Here is a 15,358-nt window from a genome sequence, read left to right as displayed (position 1 = left end):
TACTTGTAAGGTATTTCTTATAAATGGATTTGCTCTTCTCTGGGATGAGGCTTATGGGGTGTGGATTAGTTTTTAGGGCTGGAGACCCCTATGCACAAATACTTGTCGGATAAATGATGCTTCTTCCAACCACTTTCGCCCCCATGACTCATCGGCTATCGCTCATGTGTTCTCTATGACAGAGCCGCTATCAAGACACATCGGGAACAAAAAAATCGGCAGTTGAAAATTCGACAAGCTGAATACTTTTCTCTCCCAATATAATCTGTCAGGGGAGAATCAGGAGGCCTCCAAACACAGACTTGTTGGCCGAGCACATCATTATCGATAGAGTCGCCCGACGTTATTCTGATGTATATAGAGGCGCTTAGTCTGGGTCTATATTTATTAAGAATTTTAGTCTGGTGTCTGCTTTAGTTTAGGGGTCTGAGGTGCGATCTACATTAGTTTAGGGCTCTGGTGTGCAATCGGCATTAGTCTATGGGTCTGGGGAGCGATGGGCATTAGTTTAGAGGTGTGGGGTGCGATTGGCAGTAGTTTGGGGCCCTGGGGTGCGCTCGGCATTACTTTAGGGCCCTGGGGTGCGATTGGCATTACTTTAGGGGTCTGAGGCACAATCAGCATTAGTTAAGAGGTCTGGGTGCGATCGGCATTAGTTTAGGGGTCTGGAATGCGATCAGCATTAGTTTAGGGTTCTGGGGTGCGATCGGCATTAGTTTAGGGTTCTGGGGTGCGATCGGCATTAGTTTAGGGTTCTGGGGTGCGATCGGCATTAGTTTAGGGTTCTGGGGTGCGATCGGCATTAGTTTAGAGGTCTGGGATGCGATCAAAATTCGTTTAGAGGTCCGATCGGCATTCATTTAGAGATTTGGGGTGTGATTGGCATTAGTTTAGAGGTTTGGGGGTGCAATCTGCATTAGTTTAGAGGTCCGATCGGCAGTAGTTTAGGGTTCTGGGGTGCGATCTGCATGAGTTTATGGGGTCTGGGGTGCGATCTGCATTAGTTTAGGGCCCTGGTGTGCGATCGGCATAAGTTTATGAGTCTGGAGTGTGATCGACATTAATTGATGGGTCTGGAGTGCGATCGGCATTAATTTATGGGTCTGGAGTGCGATCGGCATTAGTTTAGGGTTCTGGGGTGCGATCAGCATTAGTCTAGGGCCCTGGAGTGCAATCAGCATTAGTTTAGGGTTCTGGTGTGCGAGCGGCATTAGTTTAGGGGTCTGGGGTGCGATCAGCATTAGTTTAGGGCCCTGAGGTGCGATCTGCATTAGTTTAGGGCCCTGGGGTGCGATCGGCATTAGTTTAGGGCCCTGGGGTGCGATCGGCATTAGTTTAGGGCCCTGGTGTGCGATCGGCATTAGTTTAGGGGTCTGGGGTGCGATCTACAGTAGTTTATGGGTCTGGGGTGCGACCCACATTAGTTTAGGGATCTGTATGAGTTTAGGGGTCTTTTGTATGGTCTGCATTACTTTTAGAGTTTAGATTCAGGGTTGAATGACTTTAGGGGTTTAATGTATAATCAGTATTAGTTAGAGGGTCTGTATTTATTGCCATTGTGATGAATGGGGTCATATGCACTAAATGCGTGAGCTTTAAATTACATATGTTGGAAGCGTATCCTACATAAATTGATTGGGGAAAAAATAAATAAAATTTTCACAGCAATTAATTTACCCTTTTCCTAATGTCCATTCTCAAATACGGAGAAGTATGATGGGTCCTGACGTCTGCAGCATCCCCCCCTTCACCCTACTTAGCTGATGAGGTCAATGTAGCTGTCATTTTGGATACGGCATAAGTGGGGAAATGACTGGATACATAATTTGCTCCACGTAAACAGGGGGTAACGTTGTCAAGGTGAGGAGTCTTTTAAGCCGCAATGCTCCTCTGGGAAATATGCAAATTGTCTTTTCAGAGATGAAGAGGACTAGAACTCTAGTGCCACCTATAGGAAGTAGCAATCACTCAGCCAAACCAAATCTGACACTTTGCACTGATGAGGGGCAGTATCCAGAAACAGTGCAGGATTATACTTCCTACTATTAGGACATCTGACAATTTCCTTTGAAGAAAATTCTAAATATGGTTCAAATGACTAAATATACCTAATAAACAACAAAAAAAAAACACAATTTATTATTTGTTTTATTTAATGGGTTATTTCATCGTTAACAAAAACAATGTCACTTAAAAAAATATGGTCCTTTATATGGTCCTTTCTATGAACAGGGGTTCACGGGACATTACAGCCAAGTCCCGGTAAACTCTCCGCTGTTTATTTTGGGTTTCCTGATAATTGTTCTATAAAATGGCTTTTTTTTTCAGTTTTTGTGTTTTTTTTGTTTTCTAAGCCTCATTTAATCTATTTTTTTTGGTAAGAAATGTGCAAAAAAAAGAAAAGAAAAAAAAAAATAGCAACAAATAGCAAAAGATAACCTATGGGGTTAGCGGAGGCAAACACATGAGGCGAGACCCTCGTGACTAAAGAAGTTTTTCCCTTGTGAAAATGAAAAAATTCCCCCCCCAAAAAAAGTCTTCTGCCAAAAAGTAAGATCTGCGAATACAATTGGCACCAGCAGTTCCCACAAGGGGACTCTAGAAAACAAGAGAACCAATCAAAAACTTTTTTTGGGAGATTTTTACATTTTCTTTTTCAAAAGGGGAAAAAATAATTCTTTTCGGAAAACCTGGTAACAATTTCCAAATTCCAGATCGTTGACCTGAAACAACCGCTGGTGACCAGGGGTTCTTCTCATTTTGCAAAAAATTCCATTTAGTCCATAGAAATTTCCACAGTCACAGATGAAAAAAAAAAAAAGCTAAAAAGGTAACAACAAAAAAATGATAAAACATAAAAAAAAAATCATCTCGGCACAAACACGAAAAAGACAATTTTGTGGCAGGCGGCGTTCAGGCAGATAAGCGAGAAGTACTAACTACTTGGTTAGCAGCGAAGTGACGGCCGACCATAATTATCTAGAAGTCTCCGCGGCAGAAGCTGTAAACCGGTTAATAAACCGTAACACTGAACTACATCGGCGGCAGCAGCAGAGAGGAGGACGGAGTGGTCAGTCGGTCCAAGAGTCTTTGGTGGACAAAGCTGGAGCTCGTATTGAGAAACGACCCACGAAGGCGATGTTACATAGCAGCCCGGGCCCTCACCGTGTGGCATTTCTTGCACAGAACGTGGCCGTCCAATGGGAAACAACCAGAGTCATCGGCTTCGATGGAGAGGGGGCAACCACAGTCCTGAGGGGGTGAGGAACAAAAAAAAAAAACGACAAAAGCTTTAGAAAAATCAGGTTAAAGGCAATAAAAAAAAATGGCACTCAATGCCAGGCGGCAGCCACAAAAGCAAGTGAAATTTCATATTGCAAAAAAGAAGAAGAATAGACCATAGAAAAAGAGAACGGAGCCGCACCTCGCACTTGTAGCACATCATATGGAAATTCTTCTCCAGCGCCACCACCCTTACGGTCTCGTCCCGTCCAGGTTCTGGGGCAATGGGTTCTCCGCAGACCGAGCAGCGAGGGGCGTATTTCCTAAACACAAGCAAAAGGGGCAGAGGCAATGTAAGCAAAACCGACCCTAAGTGTTGTAAATGGATCGAAACAGAAGAGAACCACGGGGCACGACCTGGCAGAGAGGATGGAGGCGCACTAATGGCACCACGTGGACACAGGAAGTCGTAATGCAACAGATGCATCACAGGCATAATACAGGCAAAGTTCCCATCAGAGCCTTTTTCTAGATGTGATAAGAATGCTGTCGCTATAAGATAGGAGCTGCCGCTAGAACATAGGTGCTGCCGCTATAGCATAGGCGCTGCCTCAATAATGGGAGTAAATGGGCTGCAATTCATCTGTCTGCGGTGCTGGTATAACAGGTGTAGGTTACAATGTTACAGTATGAGAGGGAGTGCTACCTACAACATGAGCACTGCTGATATAACAGGAATGTCAGCCAGCTATAATATCCTGGTTGTCTGGGGCAAACTAACCTGTGATAATCGGCGACACAGTGCGGCAGGTTATTCTGATCCACGATAAAAGGCTCCCCCTGGAGCGGGCGACTGCAGACGGCGCAGGTGAAACACTCAGGGTGGTAGGACTTGCCCATGGCTTTCAGCAAACGCTCCAATATCTTCTTCTCACACACTGCGCAGCGCTCTAATGTGTCCTGGAGGAGAGACAACCTGCATTATACACCACGCTCTAATGTGTCTATTTTTTTTTTTTTTTAGGATCTAAGGGGTAATGTTTCTCCTTGTGAAGAGTGACAAGCCAGGCCTAGCATGTCAGAGTGAGGAGACTTATAGACCATGCAATGCTCCTCCGGGAAATTAAATATGCAAGTTGCCTCTTCAGAGACGCATTTTGCATAGTTTTTTTAGGACATACAACCCAATGAGTGATTTACAGTTGAAACCAGAAGTTTCCATCCACTATATAAAAAGACAAATCTGCAGGTTTTTCTCAATATCTGACATGAAATCAGAATAAACCTTCCCCGTTTTAGGTAAATTATCATTATACCATAATGTTCAATATTTACCAAATGCCAGAATAATGAGAGAGAGAGAATGTTTTAAGGCATTTTTAGTACTTACTACAAAGTCAAAAGTTTACATACACTAATATTACTATGCCTTTAAACAATTCTGGACGGTCCATATGATGATGTCAGGTGTTTGGAAGCTTCTGATAGGTTTTTTGGCAACATTTGAGTTAATTAGCGACACACCTGTGGATGTATTTTAATGCACACCTGAAACACACTGCTTCTTTATGTAGCATCATGGGAAAGTCTAAAGAAATCAGCCAAGATATCAGGAAGAGAATTGTGGACTTGCACAAGTCTGGCTCATCCTTGGGTACAATTTCAAGATACCTGAAGGTGCCTCGTTCATCTGTACAAACAATTATACGCAAGTACAAACAAGATGGGAATGTCCAGCCATCATAACGCTCAGGAAGGAGAAGGGTTCTGTGTCCCAGAGATGAACGTGCTTTGGTCCGACATGTGCACATCAACCCAAGGACAAAAGCAAAACACCTTGTGAAGATGAGGAGATGATGGTGGAAGCTGGTAAGATTGTGTCACTAACCACAGTGAAACGAGTTCTGTATCAACATGGGCTGAAAGGCCACTCTGCCAGGAAGAAGCCATTACTCCAAAAGAAACATAAAAAAGCCAGATTAATGTTTGCAAATGCACACAGGAACGAAGACCTTAATTTTAGGAGACATGTCCTGTGGTCTGATGAAACTAAAATGGAGTATGCCCTTTTTGGGCATAATGACCATTGTTACGTTTGGAGGAAAAAGTGAGAAGCTTGGAAGCCAAAGAACACCATCCCAACTGTGAAACACGGGGGAGGCAGCATCATGTTCTGGGGTTGTTTTGCTGCAGGAGGGACTGGTGCATTTAACAAAATAGATGGTGTCATGAGAAAAGAAGATTATGTGGCAATACTGAAGCAACATCTCAAGACATCAGCCAGGAAGTTAAAGCTTGGGCAGAAATGGGTCTTCCAAATGGACAATGATCTAAACCATACTGCCAAAATGGTAACAAAGTGGCTTAAGGATAACAAAGTCAATGTTTTGGAGTGACCATCATAAAGCCCTGATCTCAATCGTATTGAAAATTTATGGGCAAAGCTGAAAAGGCTGCGAGCAAGGCGACCTACAAACCTGGATCAGTTACACCAGTCTTGTCAGGAGGAATCGGCCCAAATTCCCACCAACTATTGTGAGAAGCTGTGGAAGGATATCCCAAACGTCTGACCCAAGTCATTCAGTTTAAGGGCAATGGCACCAAATACTAATGAAATGGATGGGAACTTCTGACTTTGCAGTAAGTAATAAAAATGCCTTAAACCATTCTCTCTCTCATTATTCTGGCATTTGGCAAATATTAAACATTATGGTAAAATCCTAATTGTCCTAAAAGGGGAAAGGTTTATTCTGATTTCATGTCAGATATTGAGAAAAACCTGCAAATGTGTCTTTATATATAGTGGATGGAAACTTCTGGTTTCAGCGGTATCCCCAGACTCACCTGGTAGCAGTCTTCGCAGAGAGGCCGCCCCTCGCACTCGTAGTACTGCTGTCCTTGCAGCTGCTGGTCACATTTGGAGCAGGTGAAGCAGTGGACGTGGTACAGGTGCTCGCCGGCCCGCACCACCGTCTCAGTCCTGGACAATCCCTGGCCGCACAACTTACAGCGATCTACAAAGACCAACGAAATACATCACACCAGGAGTCCATAATTAGGAGGTCCCTACACTGGCAGGATTAGTTATAGGAGTCAAATATCCTAGAGAACCTCAGGATCTAAGAAAAACAAACAATCAGTATTATTTAGCAGTGTATGGCGGTATTATATCATATCCTAAGTCTTATGGCGCCATTAGATGGCAGTCTTATGGCGCCATTATATTGCAGTTTTATGGCGCCATTATATTGCAGTTTTATGGCGCCATTATATTACAGTATTATGGCGCCATTATATTGCAGTATTATGGCGCCATTAGATGGCAGTATTATGGCGCCATTAGATGGCAGTATTATGGCGCCATTAGATGGCAGTATTATGGCGCCATTAGATGGCAGTATTATGGCGCCATTAGATGGCAGTATTATGGCGCCATTATATTGCAGTATTATGGCGCCATTATACTGCGGTTTATGGCGGCATTAGATGGCGGCATTATGGCACCATTATATTGCAGTATTATGGCGCCATTAGATGGCAGTATTATGGCGCCATTATATTGCAGTTTTATGGCGCCATTATATTGCAGTATTATGGCGCCATTATATTGCAGTATTATGGCGCCATTATATTGCAGTATTATGGCGACATTATATTGCAGTATTATGGCGACATTATATTGCAGTATTATGGCGCCATTATATTGCAGTATTATGGCGCCATTATATTGCAGTATTATGGCGCCATCTTTGGGGACATTTATTTTTTATTGTTATTATTATTATTACTTGGGGCTAAAAATCATTTTTGCAGTTGGGTTTTGCTACCAATATTGCACCGTTTGGCTTTCACGGACTTTTTGTTTCTCTGCACATGTAATTTTGACGTGGTCTGTGCTCATAAAATCAGCAGAGAGGAGCTCAGAAAAAGACTAAAAGAAATACAAGCCGCTCCTATTAGAAAATGAACTCACTGACAGATTCTAAGATAACTCATTCTGCAGCCAGAAATTTACAGTGCAACAAAAATAGCTGTAAAAGGCAAATAGTGCGACATTTTTCATGTGAAAATGAATATTTAGTCTTAAATAAATACATTTAAGTAAAATAAAAGTCCTGAAAGATGGACAGTAGTGTTGAGCATTCCGATACTGAAATATCGGGTATCGGCCGATATTCACTGTATCGGAATTCCGATACTTAATTCCGATACTTTTATAATATCGAATACCGGAATCGGAAGTTCCCATAATGCCTGCGCTCTGCAGTGTCTGTGAAGGATGACAAGCTGGATGGCAGCGCTCAGCTGCGATCCAGCTTGTCATCAGAATGCCATCCCAGCGTGGGAGAATTCTCCTGATTGTTTAAAAGCCGGCGGGCGGTAAAAAGCCGCCGGCTTTTAAACAATCACACAGCCCCATACTGCTTCCCCGCAGCCTCCCACCCCGATCCTCCGCTCCCCTCGCCACCTCCAATCCCAATCGTAAATTAGGACCGGGCGGGGAGCGCAGCACCAAGGAGCGAAGGACCCGGGCGGGGAAGCCGGCAGTGAAAAGACTTCACCGCCGGCTTTCCCGTTCTGTGCTGCGCTTTCCCGCCGGTTATTTCAAATGAACAGCTGAGGTATCAGGTGATGCCGATCAGCTGTTCATTTGAAGTAGCCGCGGTGCCCTCAGAGGGTTCATGTGAGTTCATGCTTGACTGCATGAACTCACATGAACTTTCCCACGGCCGCACAGGTCAGCCTCACCTCCCAGACCCGTCATGATTAGTGTGTGCGGGGTGTGTGTGTGTGCGGGGTGTGTGTGCGGGGTGTGTGTGTGCGGGGTGTGTGTGTGTGCGGGGTGTGTGTGCGTGCAGGCAGACATAGGCCGATGTGACACTACTACTCCCATCGGCCTATGTCTGTCCCCCGTCCACTCGTGCCAGCAGGATCAGCTCGATGGGAGCAGTAGTTCCCATCAGCCTGATCCTGCTATATAAATTGCCCTACTGTGTCCCCAATAAATGTTAAATACATGTCATTGGTGGCCAGTGGTTACCTAAAAGAAATTAGTTTATACATTACCTGTCCCCGCCGATCGTCACCTAAAATAAAGTAAAAAATAAAAAACTACACCTATACTCACCTAGACACCTAATTCCCCGAAGCCATCGATCTCCTGTAATAAAATATAAAATAATAAACCACAACCTTATCCTTACCCCTCCGTAGCAGTCCACGAGTGTCCCACGAAGATCTCCAGTTCAGAGCAGCCACATAGAATGTGACCGCTCTGAACCGCTGCCGCCGCTAGAATGACGGGGCCGTAAGGGTTCACCAGAGTTAAGGCAGCGCTGCTCCGGTTAGCTGCTTTACGGCACTGCTGTATCGTGAGAAATTCCCACGGTACAGCACTGCCGTAAAGGAGGTCTCCGGAGCTGCGCTGCCTGAATGCACTCCGGTAACCTCAGTCAGTGGCTCCCGCTGCCGGGAGCGGACGTGTTCCCGGCAGCGTGAGCTTACAGCAGCCATGCACAGCTGTCACCATCTCCAGATGTGACAGCTGTGCATGGGAGATCAGCGCAGGAACGTGGACAGGTAACTATTTTTTTTTAGTAAACTAAGAATTAAATAAAATGGTGTTTTATTTCAAATAAATTATTTTTTTCTGGGTGTAGTGTGTTTTTTCTTTTTAACACTTTGTAGGTTAGTAATGGGGGTGTCATATAGACGGCCATCATTACTAACCTGGGCTTCATGGCAGCTGGCGCTGACATGAACCCCACCACTATTACCCCCTGCCACCGCACCAGGGCAGCGTGGAAGAGCGAGGCTAAGTGCCAGAATTGGCGCATCCTATGGATGCGCCATTTCTGGGGCGGCTGACGGCTGGTGTTTCTAGCCTGGGAGGGGGCCAATATTCATGGCACCCTTCCTGAGCTATTAATATCAGCCCCCAGCTGTCTGCCTAGCCTTTGCTAGCTATTAAAATAGGGGGGACCCCACGTCATTTTTTTTGGGGGGGTCCCCCATTTTAATAGCTAGTAAAGGCTAGGTATTCAGCTGGGGGCTGATATTAGTAGCCTGGGAAGCTCCGTGGGTTTTACCCCCTTCCCAGGCTTCAAACATCTGCCCCAGCCGTCTGCTTAACCTCCGCTAGAGACTAAAATTATGGGGGATCCCACGCCATTTTTTTTTTAAATAAATCCTTTATTTTAACACTAAATGACATTTGAGGACTTAATAAAGATGCAGTCCCTAAATTATTATTTATTTTTTAATAAATTTTTCCCAAAACTTTTGACGTGGGCTTCGCCATATTTTTGTATGCCAGCCAGGTACAGCATCCAGCTTCTATGAACGCGCCATTTTCCGGGGCGGCCGCGGACTGCAATTTTCAGCGGGGGGCAGAAAGCTTGGGCCTCCCTGCGCTGCAGATTCCATCCCCCAGCTGCCTAGTTGTACCTGGCTGGACACAAAAATAGGGAGAAGCCCCACGTTTTTTTTTTTTTTATTATTTCATGAAATTCATGGAATAATTAAGAAAAAAAGGGCTTCCCTATATTGTTGTGTCCGGCCAGGTACAAATAGGCAGCTGGTGGTTGGGGGCAGCCCGTTCCTGCCTGCTGTACCTGGCTGGACACAAATATAGTGTGAAGCCCCACGTCAATTTTTTTTTAATTATTTCAGGAAATTCATGAAATAATTAAAAAAAAATTATGTGGGGCTTCGCCCTATATTTGTGTCCAGCCAGGTACAGCAGGCAGGAACGGGCTGCCCCCAACCACCAGCTGCCTATTTGTACCTGGTTGGACACAACAATATAGGGAAGCCCTTTTTTTCTTAATTATTCCATGAATTTCATGAAATAATAAAAAAAAAAAAAACGTGGGGCTTCTCCCTATTTTTGTGTCCAGCCAGGTACAACTAGGCAGCTGGGGGATGGAATCTGCAGCGCAGGGAGGCCCAAGCTTTCTCCCCCCCCCCCCCCGCTGAAAATTGCAGTCCGCAGCCACCCCGGAAAATGGCGCGTTCATAGAAGCTGGATGCTGTACCTGGCTGGCATACAAAAATATGGCGAAGCCCACGTCAAAAGTTTTGGGAAAAATTAATTAAAAAATAAATAATAATTTAGGGACTGCATCTTTATTAACTCCTCAAATGTCATTTAGTGTTAAAATAAAGGATTTATTTTAAAAAAAATTGACGTGGGGCTTCGCCCTATATTTGTGTCCAGCCAGGTACAGCAGGCAGGAATGGGCTGCCCCCAACCACCAGCTGCCTATTTGTACCTGGTTGGACACAACAATATAGGGAAGCCCTTTTTTTCTTAATTATTCCATGAATTTCATGAAATAATTAAAAAAAAAAATGCTTGGGGCTTCGCCCTATTTTTGTGTCCAGCCAGATACAACTAGGCAGCTGGGGGCTGGAATCCGCAGCGCAGGGAGACCCAAGCTTTCTGGGCCACCCCCGCTGCAAATTGCAGTCCGCAGCCGCCCCAGAAAATGGCGCGTTCATTGAAGCGCCATCTTCTGGCGCTGTACCCAACTCATCCAGGGCCCTGGTGCGGTGGCTCACTGGGTAATAAAGGGGTTAAGGCCAGCTTGGTATTATCAGCTGGCCCTAAGCCCAAAATTCATGGGGTCACGCCAATATTAGACATGACCACCATGAATTTCTAGTAAAGTATTTAAAAAAACACAACACCCAGAAAAAAGTCCTTTAATTGAAATAAACACACAATTCTTTATTGTTCTAAATTAAACCATACTTACCATCACGCCCATTCCAGCTGAAGCCAACGATCTCCTGCAATAAAAGTAAAATAATAAAGCAACCTCATCCTTACCTTTCCATGGCTCCCACGACAGCTTCAGCTCTGCTACATCGAGATGACAGGCTGGACCGCAGCAGAACGCTGCCATCCAGCCTGTCAACCCGCAGACACTGAGAAGCACAGGCATGCTTGCGCTCCTCAGTGTCTCGCTGTGACGGCATCCAGATGAGCCGAGGTCATGTCCAATGAACTCAGCTCACCTCATGTACGTCACTGACAGCGTGGGAAAATTCTCCTGCACTCAGCACTTCAGCGTGAGAATTTTCCCACACTGTCAGTGACGTGCATGAGGTGAGCTGAGTTCATTGGACATAACCTCACCTCATGTATGTCACTGACAGCGTGGGAGAATTCTCACGCTGAAGCGCTGAGTGCAGGAGAACTTTCCCACGCTGTCAGTGACGTGCATGAGGTGAGCTGAGTTCATTGGACATGAACTCGGCTCATCTGGATGACGTCACAGAGAGACACTGAGGAGCGCAAGCATGCCTGTGCTTCTCAGTGTCTGCGGGATGACAGGCTGGATGGCAGCTTTCTGCTGCGGTCCATCCTGTCATCTCGATGTAGCAGAGCTGGAGCTGTCCTGGGAACCATCGAAAGGTAAGGATGAGGTTGCTTTATTATTTTTCTTTTATTGCAGGAGATCGTTGGCTTCAGCTGGAATGGGCGTGATGGTAAGTATGGTTTAATTTAGAACAATAAAGAATTGTGTGTTTATTTCAATTAAAGGACTTTATTCTGGGTGTTTGTGTTTTTTTTTACTTTCACTATGGGGTTAGTAATGGGGGCGTCTTATAGACGCCTCTCCATTACTAACCTGGGCTTGATGTCAGCTGGCATTATAAGCTGACATCAACCCCAACCCTATTACCCCCTGCCACCGCACCAGGGCAGCGTGGAAGAGCGAGGCTAAGTGCCAGAATTGGCGCATCCTATGGATGCGCCATTTCTGGGGCGGCTGACGGCTGGTGTTTCTAGCCTGGGAGGGGGCCAATATTCATGGCACCCTTCCTGGGCTATTAATATCAGCCCCCAGCTGTCTGCCTAGCCTGTGCTAGCTATTAAATTAGGGGGGACCCCACGTTATTTTTTGGGGGGGGTTCCCCCATTTTAATAGCTAGTAAAGGCTAGGTATTCAGCTGGGGGCTATTAGTAGCCTGGGAAGCTCCGTGGGTATTACCCCCTTCCCAGGCTTCAAACATTTGCCCCAGCTGTCTGCTTAACCTCCGCTAGAGCCTAAAATTAAGGGGAACCCCACGCCAATTTTTTTTTAAATAAATCCTTTATTTTAACACTAAATGACAAGTACAGTAATCAACACTGTCACTGTACTTCATATATATGTGACTGACATGTTTCTATCTATCTAATCTATGTGTGATTCTCTATTCCTTCTATTCTAAATTGTCGGGTACCGCTGCTGAATTGCCGGCCGGCTTTCTTAAAGAGACGGTGCATGAAAACACTATTATTTTTTTAAATAAATCCTTTACACTAAATGACAAGTACAGTAAGCAACACTGTCACTGTACTTCATATATATGTGACTGACATGTTTCTATCTATCTAATCTATGTGTGAAGCTCTATTCTGTCTGTTATAAATTGTCGGGTACCGCTGCTGAATTGCCGGCCGGCTTTTTTAAAGAGACGGTGCATGAAAACACTAATATTTTTTTTAATAAATCCTTTACACTAAATGACAAGTACAGTAAGCAACACTGTCACTGTACTTCATATATATGTGACTGACATGTTTCTATCTATCTAATCTATGTGTGATGCTCTATTCTTTCTGTTGTAAATTGTCGGGTACCGGTGTATGCCGCTGATGAATTGCCGGCTTTTCATGTCATTCTACATTATTCTTAGTTGTTTTACTTCATGTAGAATTAACCTACAAGGAAAGAAAGGGTTTATTTTCATTCCGATATTTGTGTCCCATTGACTTGCATTGGTTTCCGGTATCGGAATCGGCGATATCCGATACTTTTTGGGTATCGGCCCGATCCAATCCGATACGATATTTCCTGATATCGGAAGGTATCGCTCAACACTAATGGACAGACATTTTAACTGGTCTCTAAATCAGGCATATCCTGAGATGTATGCCACAAGATAAATTACCATATGCATTTAATATATCCTTTTTTTTGGGACTGATGCCTCTTAAAGGGAATCTATATGCAAATTTTTACTACCTTATCTGAGAGCAGTATAATGTAGGGGCCGAGACCCTGATTCCAGCGATGTGCCGCTTACTGAGCTGCTTGTTACAGTTTTGATTAAAAACTGCTTTCTCTGCAGCAGATCTCTGAATGCTGAGCTCTGTATAACCCCGCCCACAAAGAAAGCGACCAATCAGTGTTGGGGGCGGGGCTGAACTACCAGGCAGCAGGTTTACTAGTCCTCTAGTGACAATCTCCTGCTGATAAAACAGTGATTTTATAAAAATGACAGCAAGCAGCCCAGTAAGTGATACATCGCTGGAATCAGGGTCTCTGCCCCTACATTATGATGCTCTCAGATTAGGTGGCAAAAACCTGTCGACAGATTCCCTTTAAGAATGCCACCTCTTCCTACTAACAAACCTGTCTCTGGCTGTTGTATTCGCTCTCCCTCACCACAACAGGACACCTATCTCTCAGCTGAGCCCCAAATCTCCAACCATCTGTTACCCGAAAATGGAAAAGATAAAAGAGAAAATAAACTTGTGATCTCTGCGGAATTTTTAACGGTTTGATTTCTGCTTTACTTTCATTGTGCGACTTTGGAATCTTCGAGAACTGAATGCGGAGATCCCGCTATTCGTGTTGTCTATCGGGTTGTACTGTTCATGATTTTATCGGCTTGATTCTAGTTTCATAATAACATCACTGATTAACATTCTGTTTTACTATATTGTCGTTGATATGTTCCTAGTCATGGTACACCCCTACATTATGCCTTTTTAATTAATTCCGTGGAATCCTTTTCCATTAAACTATTTTGTTTACGGTCTATGAATTAATAAAATAATATATTACATGGCTGCTGTTGTCACATTTATAGGTTTCTATTTCTTGATGGATTTACAGCTGATTTACTGTATGTTTGCCATCTAAATATTTCACATATACGCGTCACTTCTGTAGATCCTGAACTTACTGAATATTTTTTCAGTACTCTGTGCTGGAAACTTCTCGCACACATTACGGTACTTTTTTTCTTTTAGACATCGCCAGAAGACAAGAGCGAATACATTTGCAGGACAATTTCTAAAGTAAAGTGTTTTGGGTTGTTTTTTTTTTACTCATTTTCGGTATTTTTGATGAAATGCAATGATCGCTCCTACATACATACAGGTTGGGATCATTTATCAGGGTGACAAGTTGCAGGCATTATAGAATATTTGTTGCTTTTCTTTTTTTTAAATGGTCTGTTTTGCCCATTTGTTAAAGTTGTAATAATTGTTTTTATAGCTACCCTGATTTACTATACCATATATCTCTTTTTTTCTCTTTGGTTCAAGACGGTTTTAAAAAGCAGTACAAACATTTTAAGATCTGTCGCCAACAATTACCCTGCTCATTTTCCCAATCATATATTTTGCTTCTAAACAAAGTAAAAAAATAAGATTTGTACCGGCCCACCTCCATCCTGCTGTCGGTTTGTCTGTCTATCTATCAATGTCCCCCATCCTGGTATATATACAGTTATATGAAAAAGTTTGGGCACCCCTATTAATCTTAAGCTTAATGTTTTATAAAAATTGGTGTTTTTGCAACAGCTATTTCAGTTTGATATATGTAATAACTGTTGGACACAGTAATGTTTCTGCCTTGAAATGAGGTTTATTGTACTAACAGAAAATGTGCAATCTGCATTCAAACAAAATTTGACAGGTGCATAAGTATGGGCACCTCACCAGAAAAGTGACATTAATAGTTAGTAGATCCTCCTTTTGCAAAAATAACAGCCTCTAGTCGCTTCTTGTAGCTTTTAATGAGTTCCTGGATCCTGGATGAAGGTATTTTTGACCATTCCTCTTTACAAAACAATTCCAGTTCAGTTAAGTTTGATGGTCGCCGAGCATGGACAGCCCCCTTCAAATGATCCCACAGATGTTCAATGATATTCAGGTCTGGGGACTGGGATGGCCATTCCAGAACATTGTAATTGTTCCTCTGCATGAATACCTGAGTAGATTTGGAGCGGTGTTTTGGATCATTGTCTTGCTGAAAGATCTATCCCCTGCGTAACTTCAACTTTATCACTGATTCTTGAACATTATTGTCAAAAATCTGCTGATACGGAGTGGAATCCATGCGTCCCT

At 43.8% G+C, this 15,358-nt stretch overlaps 1 protein-coding gene across 2 annotated transcripts in view; it reads right to left on the bottom strand.

The window, feature by feature from the left end:
• Nucleotides 1-2,135: 2,135 nt before the first annotated feature.
• The window catches only part of ZYX (zyxin), a 40,274-nt gene continuing 27,051 nt past the window's right edge, over nucleotides 2,136-15,358 (bottom strand). For both annotated transcript variants that reach the window (XM_073684779.1, XM_073684780.1), the window contains 4 exons: nucleotides 6,067-6,236; nucleotides 4,004-4,182; nucleotides 3,425-3,545; nucleotides 2,136-3,252 (listed from right to left, as the gene is read on the bottom strand). In XM_073684779.1, coding sequence (XP_073540880.1) covers nucleotides 3,142-3,252; nucleotides 3,425-3,545; nucleotides 4,004-4,182; nucleotides 6,067-6,236 — 581 coding nt within the window. In that variant the 3' untranslated portion in view covers nucleotides 2,136-3,141. The remainder of the gene's footprint in view (nucleotides 3,253-3,424; nucleotides 3,546-4,003; nucleotides 4,183-6,066; nucleotides 6,237-15,358) is intronic.

Source organism: Phyllobates terribilis, unplaced genomic scaffold (genome assembly GCF_046119375.1).
Source record: "Phyllobates terribilis strain yellow unplaced genomic scaffold, ASM4611937v1 Scaffold_5__5_contigs__length_657084704, whole genome shotgun sequence".
NCBI lineage: Eukaryota > Metazoa > Chordata > Amphibia > Anura > Dendrobatidae > Phyllobates > Phyllobates terribilis.
This window is presented reverse-complemented; position numbering and strand designations above follow the sequence as displayed.